Raw genomic sequence first — 16,844 nt, 5'->3', positions numbered from 1 at the left:
TTCTCTAAATACATTAAGTTTTTTTATGTAATTATGAGGTTTTTTATTTATCGAGTTCGTGTTGAGTCCTAAGTCCAAATCAAAATTTTGGGCTGCCAAGTCCGAGTGCTAAACCTATGGTCAAACCAACTATCCAATAAATATTTGTATCTATCCAAAAGAACAACACTACATAATAGTTGTCTAAAAGGGTTTGAGTGCAAATGACTTGACTAGCTTTAGTTCCAAAGGGAATAAAGGAATAAAGAAAGAATATAGAGCAATGGACTAGTGGAGAAAATGGAGATACATACTACACATTATCAAATGTTGACTTGTAGGAGCCAGTGATCATGTGATATAGCCATCTACATAAGCAATTAAATGAGAGAGCTTTTGGTTTCAATGAATAGCTACTAAACTAGATCAAAAGTTGCAACACTACCCTAACTTACAAATAGCAATCAATGGGAATACAAGCTTCTCCTTCAAATACCCAAGGGAACTCAAAGAAGGTGATCTTGTTTCCCCTATCTCTTCATCATCATGAGTGAGCTTCTACTTCTTTTATTAAGAAGAGACCAACATAATGGAAAGCAGTTTTGTGTCCCAACAATTGAAGATGCACAATGAATCTTATGCCTCTAATTCATCAATGACAAGATTCTCTTCTCTACTTTAGACAGAAGAGAAATCAGAATGATCAAGACACTAATAGAATTGTATCAATCCTCAAGCCAATTAGTTAATTAGCAATAAACTAATACCATCATCTTCAACAAGGTCAAATTATTGTTAAGTAATGAAACCTTACCAACTCTAGGGCATGGGGAAGAACATCTTCCATCTACATAGCTAGGATTCAACCCTACAACATGTGCAGCCTTATAGATAGACCTCCATTAAGCAGAGTGGGGCTGAAAGCTCAATCCTCACTTTTATGAACCCTACAAAATTGTGAGAAGAGGTGGTGAAGCGGCTTATGAATTGGATTTTGCTAGAAAACAATAAATTGTTAATGTTTTCAATGTGTCTTCCTCAAAAGAGCACAAAGACAAAACATTATATTAGCAGTTGACTTGATATGATTAGATATGAATGAAAACTCGTATTAGGCTAGATGCTATCACTAAATACATAGGAAAAGAAGCTGAGAAATAGAACAATCATTAAGCAGTATCAAGTAGGAAAGTGTGAACCTTACTTCTATAACCACTACAAAATTGTGAGAAGAGTTGGTGAAATGGCTTATGAATTGGTGTTGCTAGCAAACAGTAAGATTCATAATATTTTCCATGTGTCTTGCCTCAAAAAGGCACTTGGACAACATATTATAGTAGCTATTGACTTGCCACAATTGGATGATGAAGGAAAACTCGTAGTAGTGCAAGATGCTATCACTAATACATAGGAAAAGAAGCTAAGTAACAAGACAATCACATAATACTTGATCTATTGAAGGAACGTACCTACAAATGATGCTACATGGAAGGGACCCAAGATTCTTGGGTGCCAAAATTAGCATCGGTTGTGGGCAGCCAATTCTAGAAACGGCAGACTTGAAATGTACCCTATATATTAATTCAACTTATGTAAGCCAAATCCTTATTTCTCCAAAAGGATAGGAAAAAATATTTTAATAATTGGGCCTCTAGACGTTAAAAATTTGCAATAGAAATAAATAACAGTAAAATTATGACTTGGTGAGACATAGGACTCTAGAAGTGGATAGTTGTAACCCTCAAGACACTTGGCAGCTTCCTTATTATAGATTACTAAGATAGCTTATTAATGAAGAGTTACAGGTTGATATTCTGAAATTTGTGCCTAGTTGTTGCTTTATTTTGAGCTGCTGCTTGGTTGCATCAGAGACATCTGCCAATTTATTTTGTCTTTTTTGTCATAGTTTGAGCCAAAACACTTGGATTTTGTAAATCAAAAAACAAAACCCCTTTGGTTTCCAAGCAATTGAAGGACAAAAACCCTTTTACTTCCTAAGGCCATGCTCAGACAAAAGTTGTATTTGTACTTCAAAGTTTTGCTTTTATTTCAACATACATTTTTGTATTTGCAGGAAGTTTTGTATTTTTGAAGCTTCAGCATATCGTGGAAGCATACATTTTGTAATAATCAAAGCAACATATATAGTGGAGTAGGCTTTATTCATATTTGTGTGTTTATTCTTTTAAGTTTCAGCTGTAATATCCCTGGATTGAGATCTTAAACAAATGTAGTTTTTATAACATTTTGTGTATATGCAAACTCTTTTACTTCCTAAGGGTAATCTCAAATAAAAGTTGTAATTGTACTTCAAAGTTTTGGGATTTCAACATATATTTGGGTATATTCTGCAAGTTATATATTTTTGAAGCTTCAACATATTATGAAAGCATACATTTGTAATCATCAAAACAACATTATTTGTGGAGGTAATCTTATCCATATTTGTGTGTTTATTCTTTTAATCTTCAGCTGTATTGTCCCTGATCGAGATCTTAAATAAAATGCAATTTTTATAACATTTTGTGGATAGCAAATTGAAAATAAAATATGATTTTTGAAAAATTATATATTTTTTGTATTCTCTGCTTATTGGAATTGTACACACCTATTTTTGTCCACCTAATTAAATGAATTTTATATTTGTTTAATTATTCTTTATCTAGCTATTAATTAAATTCACATTTAATTAATCCTTTCCCCTTCTCCATCAATTAATTAAATTAATATTTAGTTAATCCACCCCAAACCCCTTTTTCCATTAGTTAAATAAATTATTCAATTTATTTGATTTAATTCACCTAGCTAAATTCAGACTATTAATTAAATAAATAAATCCTATTTGTTTAATTAAAATCCCCTCCTACATTTAATTAAATTTTCCTTTCTCATTTAAATAAATTAACACTTATTTAAAATCCTAAACTCATCCCACTAGCACTTTCTAGAATATGCAAGTTGCATGCCTAACCCTGCTTTTAGATTCTTCTAATCTCTACTAATTAGCCTAAACCCCCTCCTAAACATTTGCACATTCCTAAACTAAGGATTAGGAAGGAGTCACTTCTCAAAGGCATTAAAGGCTTTCTCCCTTCTACAACTTAACCTCCAAAGTCTTCCTAAGCCTTTGAGGCTATCTCACCTTTGACCCTTGGTTAGAGACTTTTTCTCTAACTTAACCATTCCTCTAACCGCCAAGTCTCTTCAAGCATTCATTGCTTTGACCATGGTTATCCTTTAACCCTTGCACAAGAGTTTATCCCTTGGATAAAAGCTTTATCCACTAAACTAACCCTAACCAAACCCCCTAGGGTAACCCTCATGTCTCCTCAGGCATTTAATGCCTCTTCTCTCTCTTCTCAAACCTTCTCATGTTGACATTTGTCAACATGGGATTGGTTTGAAAGTGTCACATGGATTGAGGATCATGCCTCTCTCATGCAATCCTAGCCCTTGTTAAGATGATTCAATCTTAACAATCCAATTGCCAATTTTCTCTATAAATAGGACTCATCCTCTCAATATCAAGGCTACACATGATCAAAGTTATTTTTATTATCAAGGTGCTTTCATTATCAAGTTACACAAATCTCCCTCAAGCGTTTTAGATCATAATCATATTAGCATAGCAATCATAATCATGTTAACATCTTAGTTTCATTTTCAATAGCATACAAATCTCATAAGCATATCATAGTCATAATCATTAATCTTCATTACAGTATAGTTTTGCTATAATATCATCATAGATCTTAGTTGCATAAGCATATAGATCAATTTATCATAGCACTCATCCTTTGAGTTGTCATTCTAAGAGTCAATTGCACAATGATCTGAGAGCAAAACCCATGACTTGAGTAATCCTTGGAGATAGAGGACAATGGAACGATTTTAAATAGGATAGTTGCTTAACTTGTTTTGTCAATTTATCCTCTTACATGTAATGTTTCATTGGTGTGTTCTTAACATTTTGATTGTTTGACAGTCACATTTCCATGCACACAGGAATAACTGAAACACAAAGTACAATTAAACAATAAATCTATACTAAAACCCTATGCTGAACTTTCATTGTTGTGTATAAACCCTAAAAATAAATACCTATAAACCTATGCAGTATTTTAAATCTGATTGGGATTAGACAAAGCCTTCGATGCAATGTGAATTACAACAGCAGAATTAATGAATAAAACAACAGATTAATCATTGGAGATTAGACTACATACGCAAATATATATTAATAATAGCTCCAATCTATATCTAATTTCAGAAAGAAAATATAATAACAACCAACATTAATCATCTATTTGAATTCACAGCAGTTCCAGCAATATTTAAATTAAAGTCTGATTGCTATGATATGGATTGCCTACATCAGGTTGCATATACTCAGCGATTCATAAAATAAAATTCAAACCCTTATTTTCAGAAAGTGAATAGGCAACAAACAGTGTGAATTAATTGCAACATTAACCAGATCACGACAAGAATATAAAATGCTAAGAAATAATAGTTATTATTCCCAAAATATTTATGAAATTTAGAACAGCAGCAAATGGTTTTACAAACAGCTCACAAAGCAATAAGGAATTAGATTGCACCCATTGAGGTAGACCATAACATATATAATATTTGCAATTTGGATAGTAAATAGGGGCAGATCACACCAATAAGGACAGTGCACAGCATGTGCAATGTGAAAGTACCAATTGTTGAACATTGTGTTGTCATTGATGTCAAAGGGTTCAGCAGATTAGTGAGAATTAAATGTAATTGCTTCTGACATGACATGACAAAGCATTTGAGTTCTGGATTGGCAAGCTATGTTGGATAGCTTTCTTAATGTTATCGTTTTGTTCCTGATTAAATATCTTATGTGATGTTGTCTGGAAGCATCTGTGTTATGCTTCTGAGGTTTACTGCTCAAGAACAGAATGTACATTCAGTTGCACTGTCATGATGTTGAGCTCCGCATTTTGCCACAGTTAAGTGTTAAGGCCTGCAGTTTGGAAGTTAAGGAAGCATACACATGATGTATCATATTCCAGAGTTTCAGTGGCTGAGCTTCAGCAGACAAAAAGTTAGAAGTGACAGAGTGTTCATTGTGCTTGATTAGCCGACTATGTTGATATTCTGGTGTAAAAAGGATTTGGAGGCAATGTCCATCTACAATGAGGATTTTCCCAATAGTGCATCTACGCATTAGTGTAGGAGGTGCTATCTAGTGAGTGAATGGTGCCATAGGGTTTATGTGGTGGTTGTTGTTTTATAGTGAGGTCTGTTGTGATAATGGCCAGTGGCTTCTATTCTCCTACCCTTTGCAATGGGAGTCAATCCCAAATCACGAGGTTAAAGCTGATTTTCAAATAAAACTTGATGACCAACCTCGGAATAGTTAAAGTCGTTATGAGGAAGGAGGCTTTGCAGGATAAGAGTTTATTGTGGTCTCAAGCCACCATATTGTCTGAATTAAAGGAGAATTCGAAGTTGCTTATTAAAAATGAAGAATTGTGGGGTACTGTTCTCACAATATTGGTCTTGAAGCCCTTGTCTAGGGACATTGAGGCAATGGAAGTGAATTGGGGCTTGGGGGAAAAGAAGCATAAAGTGAAAGAACCTATGGTTGAGGAAGAGTTAAAAACATATTCTAGGAAGCACACGAGCACAAAATGGACTCTTGAACACCAAAGGAACAAGAGACACACAAGAGCACACTTCATACACCATTAAATTGAACAACATACAAAGGCATATATAAAGTCCCCATTTTATGAAGTATTGTTCCATGAGTTTTTGGCCAATTTCCAAGTTTTCCCATAAGCTTCCAAATAGTCTAGGGAGAACTCCACACTTCTTGGAGTGCACCAGTTCAATCTTTCTTAGTTTTTGTTGATGGTTTTGAGCCTCGATGATATCATGCATAGTAGTGACACTTTCAGAAGCATTTTCAGACTCCTAAGGTGTTCTCATTTTTCAGCCTTTTTCTATTTTGTTGTTGACCGGCTTAGGCGGTCATATCACTTAACTCACCAGTTGGAGTGTCCCTTATTCATCCCAGAACCGGCCCTGTTTTACCCTCTATCGACAAGCAGGAAACTCTAATTGTTACATTGATCACATGGTTCGCAGCCGTCAATGTTAACCGCCGGTTAACCTTGCGATGTTGAGATGGACCGTTGGCGGTTAAGTCACATGCCTAGTTGCATAGTTCGCAGTTGTTGGCGGTCACCACCGCTTGGCCTTGCAATGTTGTGATGGACCTATTGCAATTACCTTTGGTTGTTAGCCACATCATCACAACGGTCAAGGAACTATGCTATTTCAGGTTGTGATGCTGCAATGAACCATTGGCGGTTACTGAGGGATGTTAGATTGCGGGTTCGCAGCAGTTAAGGTAAACCATCGATTCCCCTTGCGATGTTGTGATGGGCCGTTGGAGGTTAAAGAAAAGTCAAGTCGCATCTTCGCGGCTTCCTTGTAACCATTTTGGACTTGCCTACAATCCTGCGAGATCCTACCACATGTCCAATCCGGTTGGTGTTTGATGGGCTCAATCAGATGGTAGGGCCGACAAATTTTAGCAGACAAACGATAGTCGTCTGAATTCACTTAAGGACGAAATCGACGACAGTGTTTTAACTAGCCATTTTAGGGGTCTTCTAGGCGCATCTCAACCATTCATCTGCATGTGAGTGGAGGATCCAATGGCCAGATTTCAAAATTGGAGTGATAGTTGGAATTCAAATAGATGTTGTGGTGGTTGCCGACTTGATGGTAAGAAAGTCAATTTTTGCCCTCGTCAGTGACCCAAATCAGATTCAATCTTACTCCAACCATTTCCAGTCAACACAAGACAATGGCCATTACTTTGTGGTGTCTCTGTAGGCGTTTCCTAGGGTCACCCATGCCCATTTATTGTACACAGTTGACATTCTTGCCTGGCAAAGTGTATTTTGATGCCATCATGATGAAACCGTGGGGATTTTTTGTCATTTTTTATTTCCATCGACTACAATCCCCCCCTTAGGAATCTGCTCTGGCACACAACAATCAGATGCAATCTAATTTCTTCTCCTGATGTAACCTATCCCTAGTCAGTTAAGGTTTTCAACCCAATGTTCTATCTCAGTTATGCCTGATCTATAAAGGCAATTTTGTAACATATTCTCAGGGTTCTTCCCCCTTCATTCTGATATGGAACTCATTTTTCTATATTTGTAATATACCTTGCCTTTGCATCAATAAAGTTAAGCTATTTTACCTCTTTCTAGATTCATTTACCTTGTGCAAATTATCTTGCCTCTGTTATGAATATGTTCTTAGTTTGTTTTGTTTGATGTGTATATTGTATCAACTTTGCTTGTGAGAATTATCTGTGGATATTTCAGTCCCTCCCAATCCTCCATTAAGTTCTAATCTCATACATGTCTTAGGGACTAATTAAGGATAGGAACCTATGTATGTTTTGGGTTGCTTCATTGATGTCTTGTGCAGTCATGGGTAGGGGAAAGAAACATATTTCAATCTTGGTGTATCGCCTCTCATTTCCCTTTTTGTATCTCTTTCACCCTTTTTTCTCTACAATTCAATAGGAGTAGGTTTTACAAGTGTTGGGTTGGTCTAACACTGCACCCTGATTGGAAAGGAAGTCGGCCTTCTCCAGAGATTCAACCTCATAGGTGCAAGGTCCCACACTTGGAGGTTTTTTCCATACTTCACAAGGTTGTTGAGCATTAGTGTTCAACAAGGACACAAACTTTTGTGACAACATGTCCTTCCAACGAACTCACTAGAAATAACATCTCATACATAGTGTTACTCCTTATGTGAGTGATCTTCAAGACTCTACTACTATGACTGCTTTCATATGTTGTACAAACTTTCTTTACAGAGTGTGAACATGATAATCTTTCGCAGCAAACATAGATATTCCATAGCTAACTCATAAAAAAATGATAATCCATTTTTAGTGAATTACGCTTGGTGTCCTCTAAGTCCTTTGCTTGAAATAAAAGTAAATTGCCTTAGATCTACGATGCTGACGTGCTGCAAATTGGAGTGGAAAATTGTGCGAATGACATGAAACAAGTAAAGCACTGAAAATCTAAAAGGAAAACTCCAACTCTAAAACAATAAGGGCGATGCATTTTCTTGACACTATCTATCTTCTTGGAATACAACAAGCTAATGGCCTTCTTGCGGCCTTCAAGAACAATAGCACACATCAACAACGTTCTCCTAACTTGCCTTGCTCTGCAAATTGCTCCTCCACAAAAGACCTCCGAACAAAATTCGCCTCTAAACTTTTCACTAATTTCTCAATTTACATCTCTACCTACACAAGTACATCTCATCACCACATAATTTCAATCCTTTTTTAAAATATACATCTCGGGCCCTATATACTTTTTCTTTGCTAGATTTATCTCTTTATTCTATTCTACGATGTATCCCTGACTTCGATAAAACTATCTCGAGAAAACTCTATTACAGGAAAAAGCTTCCAGCTAAACTAATTTGAACGCATCATATCATCTCTCCCTGTCTGTAATCAAGCTGTTGTGTAGCTTTGCAGAAGCTTAATTTAAGAAATAGAAATTTCTAAGCTAAACCGTATATAATTAAGCTGATTTCCATAAGCATATCTATTAAAAAGACTTTTCTAGCTCTAATTTTAGAATAGTGTGGCACACTTTTAAAGCATAAGGCAAGACAAAGCTGGATAATTTAGGAAGATAAATCCATACCTCTAATATATCTCCAGTCATAGTGATGAAGACGAATTTTGGAATACTTCACGGCCGACAGTAGAGTACTAAAATCTGAATAAGTAGTTAATCCTTCGACTTTAAATCCATTCCAATTTAAGATTCCCAAAACAAATATCACTAAATACTGAAGAAGGAACAATTTCTTGAAAATGAAAATCTCCATGTTATATTTATCCGCGCTCTCGAGAATTTTCCGAAAAAAACAGAGGAATTTGTTTCATGAATTCCTGGAGCTGCAGAACATCTTCTCGCTGGAATCTTCTTTTGTCTCTCCTTTATTTGGCCACAGAAAATAAAAATCATCTGAATCATCAGGAGTATATGGGCTCCTGATATTATTTATGCTATGTCTCTGTTTCTAGCAGACAAGAAACAGGCCTAATAGTCAAATGAGGTGAATAAAAAACAAGAGGCGTGAGTCTCTAGGTTTGTAGGGTTTTAAGTAAACAAATAACCGTACAGAGGAAGCTGATTCGAGACCCCAGGATTAGTGCCGACTGCCAAGTACAACTCACTGTTCCCGGCGGCGCGCGGAGAAAACAGTCGCGGGATAAAATCTATGGTCTTTATTCCATTCGCAAGAGTGTACGGTTGCATAGACAAAATCCAAATTATATTGTTTTTTGTGATGTCAGGCCTCGAATTTCAAACTAAGCATGCGTGACCCAAAAACATTTGTCGACTGTTGTCTTTCGTTGGGTATCATTGACATATTCCATCCTCCTCTTTAATTTTTACAATTGTTTTCGTGGCTTTTATAACTTTTTTAAGACACAACTTTAAGTCCTAACTTTAACGTGGATTGCTAATGTCTTCAATGATTAGGTATATACTTAAAAAGTAGGGTGAACTTTTAATTTAGGAAAAAATTTATATGAAATTTTTATACTTTATAAAGATAGAGTTAAGAGTTTATAGATTAAAGTATGTGAGTATTTTTCTTTGTTGATGTTTCATTATATTAAAAGATGGAACAATGTCTTATAGGGATATTTGTTCAAGGGCTTTTCTTGCAGAGTTTTGGAAGATTCTAAGACGGTATTTGAAAGCTTTGTCTTGTTTGTGCCTGTTTCGATAGTGGTGGGTGACGTTCGTGGGCTATGTTATGTTTTGTGGTTGTGTGAGCTTGTTTAGGGTCTGAGGCAAAGGGGTACATGACTGTGTGGGGTCAAGATGGAAGGGGGTCCCATGATTTTGAATCAACTGGTGGGACTTGGGTTGCAAACTGACAGGTTAGCCTACCTTGTCTTTATTTTTTAGATTTGTCTCCTTCTATTGTTTTATTCTATCTCTTCTTTCGACAATGGTAAAACAATCAACATCACTCATAGAAAATGGACTTGAGATCCCTCAGCACATTGAAACAAACCATTTGGGACAAGTAAAAATTGCATCATCATTCAAAATGGGAAAATGGATCAAGGTTAATGCCAAGCAATTTAGGGGTATCTTAAAGCATAGACTTGTCTATTTTAAGTGTCCACATGAAAGGAAAAAGCACTATTAGAGGGTGAATAATCAAGGCCTTAGTCACAAGGGTAACTTTAAGAAGCACTTATTGTTGGGAAGTTTGAGTGGCAAAGTATGAAGGAGGAATGGCAAATTTTGAAAGATTCCATAGTAGCAAATAAATATGTGTTATATGCTAAAGCATCTCATGTTGAGGAGAAATCATTGCACCAAGCAAGCTAGCTTGAAGATACAAAAATGAAGAAGATAAAAGTTTTCTCAAAAGTTACCAAGACTTGGGCCAACATTAGTAAGAATTCTATGAGCATGGAAGAGGAAGCAAATACTCGAGTTGATAAAACACAAGGTAGAGAGCTCAAGAAAAGGCAAGATAGAGAAACAAATGTAATTATCAAAGGAGTGAGAGATCATGGGAAAAAATGAACATACTCTTGATCTTACAAGAGACTTCTTAAGGGACATGTTGCTTTGGCAGGGTCAAATATGTGAAGCATGGAGGGTTGGTAAGTTATGTGATGAGAAAAATAGGCCTATAAAAGTTATCATGTCAAGTGTTTGTGACAAGAAAAGTTTGTTAAGCAAGTAGCTCTTGAGAGGTTCTAGTTTTTCTTAGATGATGATTTAACTGTTAGGCAGCAAGAGGAGAGAAGGGTTGAAGTGGCAACTTTAGGTTAGAGTGGATAAAGATGAGGGTAAAAGGGCATGGTTGTTCAAGGGCAAAGATATTATTTCTTATTTTGGTCCCCACACTAAGACAAAGCGGCAAGTGAGTAGCAAACAAGTGGCAATGAACTCTTTAGTTGGAAACAATGCAACAAGGTTCATACAATCACATAGGGATGAAGACTCAACTTTGATTTTTGCATGCCAAGACAAATAGCAATCAAGTTCTACCTAGGCTTCCTGAAGTTTAGTTTGATGGAATTGTAGAGGTTATCCTTGGAGACGTGGGCTTGGGTTAGGGTCTATTGTGGAATAAAGAGACAGTATTTGTCTCATAGAGATACATGAAGAGAAAAAGCATCAATGGGAAAGAGTCTTAGAAGACACCAAAGGTTGCAATCAGTTTGGGGAGGTATTGCTTAGTTTATGTGGCACTTTTGATTTAATAATTTGCAATGGTTTGATTAGATGGTCAAAGTTAGGTAGTTTTACTTGCAACACTTACAATGGGGCAAGCATATTTTGTTATACAATTTTCTTGTATAACCTATGTGAGAAAATTGAGGAAGTTGTGATTAGTGAGCATCTATGGGATCTAAAATCATATCACAGGGTGATTTATTTATTTATTTTTGTGGGCAAAAAAGAAGCAACATGGGGCAAAAACTCAATGCTCTTAGCAACCACATTCAAGGGTAGAATTCTTTTGACTCAAGAAAAAGGTACCACCTTCAAGGTAACACTTGAGAGGCTTTTTAAGGAGGATAAAATTCCATTGCATAGTCTCAATAGTCATGAGTTAACAAATTTAATCCATGAGACTCTTACAAAGTACAAAAGAACAAACAATAAAAAATCTGAGACAAATTGCTTTCCAATTAATACATGGTTCGATGTGGAATGAAAAATGGCTAGGAGAATTTCAAGAGAGTCAAATAAATAAGGGATAAACATCAAAACTTACAAGCAAATTTTAAGGAAGAAAAAACTAATTTAATGATCACGAGGCGGGAAGAGCTAATTTTTATTGCAAAAATAACCCCAAGTTATTTTGGAAAGAACTTCAACCAAGTAAAAAACAAAATAAAAATAATATCACAACTACTTAATGATTTAGTTATGCAAGGAAACTTTATGAGCAAGATTTTGTGGTGGACCCACCACCCTTGGTCAACATTACTACAAACATTTTCATCGTGCAAGATGTTGTCTCTCTTAATATTTCTAATAACTATACTTTGAGGCCATGACTTAGGGATTGGACATCCATACTAAGTAGTTATATGATCATCATGAAAGCTCATTTCTCTATCAACCCGATGCGTATACTTGAAATGGGTCAGCAAGGTATATGCACTAAAGTCCTCATTGTAGTCATTCTACTAAGGAGAAAACATTTCTAAAAGTAAATTGTATGGAAAAAGTAATAATTGAAATGCTTGAATAGAAACTACCTTGAATTCAGAAAGAACGAGAACTTAGTCCATACCAAGTAGGTAGGAAACTACTCTATCTACCTTGGTTGCAAGAACAGTCACAAGATAATTTCCAGTGGTTGCAGGAACAATCAACCACCAAGACAACAAACTATGAAGGGAAATAACTGTTGAATACAAAGGGTGAAATTCTTACTGAGTGGGCCCCTTAGCAAGTCTTCACAAAAGTCAACTAATCTTATTAATTTGAGAACACTTGTTACATTATAGTATTTGCTGAAAAACTGTTTTGCAATAAAAGACTAAAAATTACAATAGTTGATGTTCACCGTCCCTAAGAAGGGATATCTGAACTTATTTATAATAAAGAAAATTCTAACTAACTCTAAATATTGACAGGTCCACTCCCATAACATTAGGAGGATGCCATTTATTACAACATAAGAAAGAGGACAGGGAGTTGCACTTCGAATAGGAAATTGTCAAGTTGTTTCAACTACAGAGGAAATCTAGCATAACTATCCCTCCTAGATTTATTCTCCTACAAACATGAATACCAAATTTTCATAATTACACTCTCCAAGCTATAGATAACCGAATGTTGACTCCTTCAATACTCATCTTGTTGGGACTTTGTCTTCAACCAACTAGCATAAACTTCCATGTTATGAATCTTTGACCATTTCCCATTCTTCATTAACTCGTGCATCACGTCATTAGCATGTACAAAACAAAGGTATATCTATTCCATATCAGAATAAAATTTATCTAACTACATGCAAGATTAATATGGATAAATCACATAGCATGGCCACTTCATCATTGATCATAATTTCAACCAAAAAGAATATATAAGGGTAAGTTCATGACATTTTGTCAAGTTCATGAAAATATAATAGGATCATTATTTGATAGAATTTTAGGACTTAGACAGTATCTAGAACCTTGTCAAAACCTAGTAAAAGTGTAGAAAACATAGACAAAATTGAGCTATTATTTGAGCTCATCATTCCCCCAAACCTATCTTCATGTTGGTCCTCCAGTAGGAACAATGTTCCGCATTTTAGCTTGCAAGCTATAATCACCAGGAATAACTTGGCCTGACCCTTTATTAGCAAGGCTCCAGTAGAGCCCTTTGTTTTTCTCCAGTTTGTCCCATCTGGCTTTTTCTACTTCTTCATCAAAAATATTCCCATATGGCTTGCAATCCGGAATTGGCCATACAAGCATTGGTAGCTGAAAAATGAGAGGAAGCCAATTATTTTGTTTTGATCGGCCTAGATGTATGTACAATGGTTCTCTTCTAACCGTTGCATAATAATTTTGGAGGGAATCTAGTTCTGCTTGTTGTAATTCCTCTGTTAAATTGTTCCATCTTTGTGCCAAATATCCCATTATTGTTTGTCATGTAGCAGAACTCATATGCCCAAACTCTTGGAATGTCTCCTCTCTCAAGGCTAAGATTTGAGATTTACATTCAGGTATGAATAAAATCTTTTTCCAATCCAAGTAGAAGTATCTTGGATTTATAGCTTAAGCTCTCAAGGTAAAGGGAATCCAAAGTTCTTTGTCCCCACTTGCTCTAAATTGTCATCCCCAATTATTATCATTATGAATCCATGACATGAGAGCTCTGATATGTATATCACCAATATACAACAAAGGATTCCAATCATTGTCATTAGGAACTACATAATTGTGAAGATAAAACTCACAAAGAAAAATTTTAGTTGCTATAGGAGAGGATTGATACATTTGATAAAACTCTTGGGGAGTTTCAATGGAATGATCTGTCTGAAATAATTCTTGACAATTTGAAAGAGAGATTGAGTTCTTTTAGATACACGACATACACTCAGGGTGGTGTTATGCATCCTACAATATGTAGTATCATGGTTATTAAATTATCCACCTTACTCTACAATGCAACAATTTCTTTATTTTTCTTCTCAATCTCTTCATCTTTCTGACTAATTATTTCCTGCAACTTAAGTTATACTTTATTTCATTATTCTTCTTTTTATAACATATCCTTATATAAATCCAAAGCTACAGACATCCATGAGAAATAGGTCGGTCTGTGTCTTTCAACATGGGGCCTTTTCTGAACTAATTCTCCTTTTTCTTTTTCGGGTTCTTGTTCGGTCATTTGTTCTACTACAATAGTTAATCCAACAAGGCCACTCAAACTTATATTCTCTTGAATTTGTTCTTCCTCCATTACCAGGCCTTGTTGTTCTTGAGATAAATCCCTTATTTCCTCATTGTGTGCCACCTCTTCTTCTCTTTATTCTACACTAGGGGTAGAGTGCTCGGACCCTGAAGAGTCAATTTGAATATTTATTCTAGGCTCATTATGTCTACTTTTCCTAGGTTTCCCTCTAAGCATGCGACTTATTCTTTGTGGTGTCTTCTCAACTATTTTGGAGGGTTTGGCATGTTTAGGTCTTTTATCAAATGTACTAGCCTGAGTAGTGGTAGCAGGCGACTTTTCCTCTCCATTTTTCCTTTTTCTATGGCTCAGGGTTTCCTATTCTATTTTCTATTTTTATGTCATTTCCCCTATTGCTTCATCTTTCTTTGCTTTACCTTTCTCCTTTGAACAACAACCCTAGTCTTTTTTGAAGTTTCAGTTTGAACATTGACATTTGGGTCTACTAAAAATTTACTTGTATCACTAGATGAAGGTTCTGCTATAGGAGAGTCTGTAGTAGAGGTAACCCTAGATGTTGAAGCTCTTAGGGTTATATTTTAACAGTTTTCTCTATTGCCCTAGCCCTTGATTTTTAAGATTGACCCTTATTTCTAGCATTAGTTACTTTAAATTTGTTTATGATGAGACCATAAATTGTCTCATAGTTAACCCATTAAAATCATCTATTTCTTCTTAGTGTATTATTGTAAAAGTGGATTTTAGTAATAATTGGAAGTTTTTTAGCTTGTTTAAGGGAGAATATAAAGTAGATATTTGATTTATTTTTAGTAAATAATTGTGATCCAAAATGATTCTAATATGTCTTCATGAGTGTGCAAGATATTACAATGCAGATGAATGAGTTATTAAATAACTCATGACAAGAAGAAGCTTAAAAAATACTTGTAGCAGAGAGCTCTAGGCATTAACTCTAGACAACTCCAAAAATTGTAGAAGGCTTTGAAGACATTAAGAGAAGATAGAGAAGATGCTTGAAGACTCCCAACACACTCCAACATTCATGAAAAAAATCATGGCTTAGCATCAATCATTCCTAAATCAATGGGCAAGGTATCTGTTTCATGCAAGTTGCAGTTGCACACTACACTACGTTATCTTTCTCCAACAAAGATAACTCAAGTTAACAAATCAATCCATTGTGATTGCATGATTGTAGAATCTTCTTCATGATGATCAAAAATTATTTGATCAATTGAACTGATGATTAATTCCTTCATTCACGTTGAGATCTTAAGGACTTCCAAGAAATTAGGCGCCCATAAATTGTGAAAAATGCAATCTCAGTAAAACAACAATATCTCCCTTGTTTGTCAACAAAATTTAAAAATTCAAAATGATCTGGAAAGTAGACTTCAAGGGATAAAATATTTTTTGAGGGTTTAGCAAGATTCACAATAGGGAAGGAGAAGTTCATGACAGACAATGACTAAGATAGATTGGCAGGATGAAGGACACCCATGTCAGTTTTCTCAAAGATTTGTAAACGACCCCCTTAAAAATAGGATCTTGGATCCACTTTCTTAGTAGATTGGTTGGTTAGATATGAAATGAGAATTATATAAATATATTGTAATCATTTGAGAAAAGAGGGGGATTAGAAAGTCTTGTTTTATCCTGAGGAAATAGGATAAACTAGTTTCATTTCTAGCAATGTATTTTCGAGAATTTATTAGAGTAAATTTGAATTCAATCAAGTATTTTATTTCCAAAAAGTATCAATTATATTATCCTCTTTCCTTTCATGCAATTGTGAGATAGATTAGAAATTTTCATTCATGCAAGAGTGCTTTAGACTAGCTTTCATTTCCTGCAACTTATAATAGATTGTCAAGCCAATTTTCTTCACTCTTTTGCATACAACCATGGACACCGCCCTAGACTAATAAATTAAATGACGAGGATTACAATGACCCCATCACTTTGCTACCACAAATTTATCCTAAGTCATCTAGGAGACATCTTGTAATTAAACAATGATGAGAGATAGAGTTTGACCTACCTTTCTATGTTTCAACTCCCATGACTGAGAGAAAATTATACAAGACAATTGGTACATTCATCCTTTGACCATGCCTCATGTGGCTTAGCAATTTGAAATGAAGAGAATGGAGGCAATAATTTCTACCCTCATAGGTAAGATATTTGATCACGTGCATTGCTACTTGTTTCCATTTTTTTGGCAAAGAAAATCTCTGAGTCCCTTGTTTGTCCACCTCAAGAGGAGGGTCAAAAGGTTTGGAGATCTCTTCCCTAGAAAACCGAGCATCTTTAGACTCAGGGTATTTATCTCCATTCATAGGGAGCCCTAAG

The 16,844-nt window shown here is 35.4% G+C and overlaps 1 protein-coding gene across 7 annotated transcripts in view; it reads right to left on the bottom strand.

Annotated features, from left to right (window-relative positions):
- Positions 1-9,330, bottom strand: part of LOC131051999 (uncharacterized) — a 156,818-nt gene extending 147,488 nt beyond the window's left edge. For 6 of the 7 annotated variants that reach the window (XM_059209632.1, XM_057986598.2, XM_057986599.2 and 3 more), the window contains exon 1: positions 8,727-9,330. In XM_059209632.1, coding sequence (XP_059065615.1) covers positions 8,727-8,913 — 187 coding nt within the window. In that variant the 5' untranslated portion in view covers positions 8,914-9,330. The remainder of the gene's footprint in view (positions 1-8,726) is intronic. The other variant, XM_059209637.1, reaches the window with a different exon arrangement.
- Positions 9,331-16,844: the final 7,514 nt, after the last annotated feature.

Source organism: Cryptomeria japonica, chromosome 8 (assembly GCF_030272615.1).
Source record: "Cryptomeria japonica chromosome 8, Sugi_1.0, whole genome shotgun sequence".
Taxonomy (NCBI): domain Eukaryota; kingdom Viridiplantae; phylum Streptophyta; class Pinopsida; order Cupressales; family Cupressaceae; genus Cryptomeria; species Cryptomeria japonica.
Note: the sequence above shows the minus strand (reverse complement) of the source record. Positions and strands in the feature narration are given on the sequence as shown.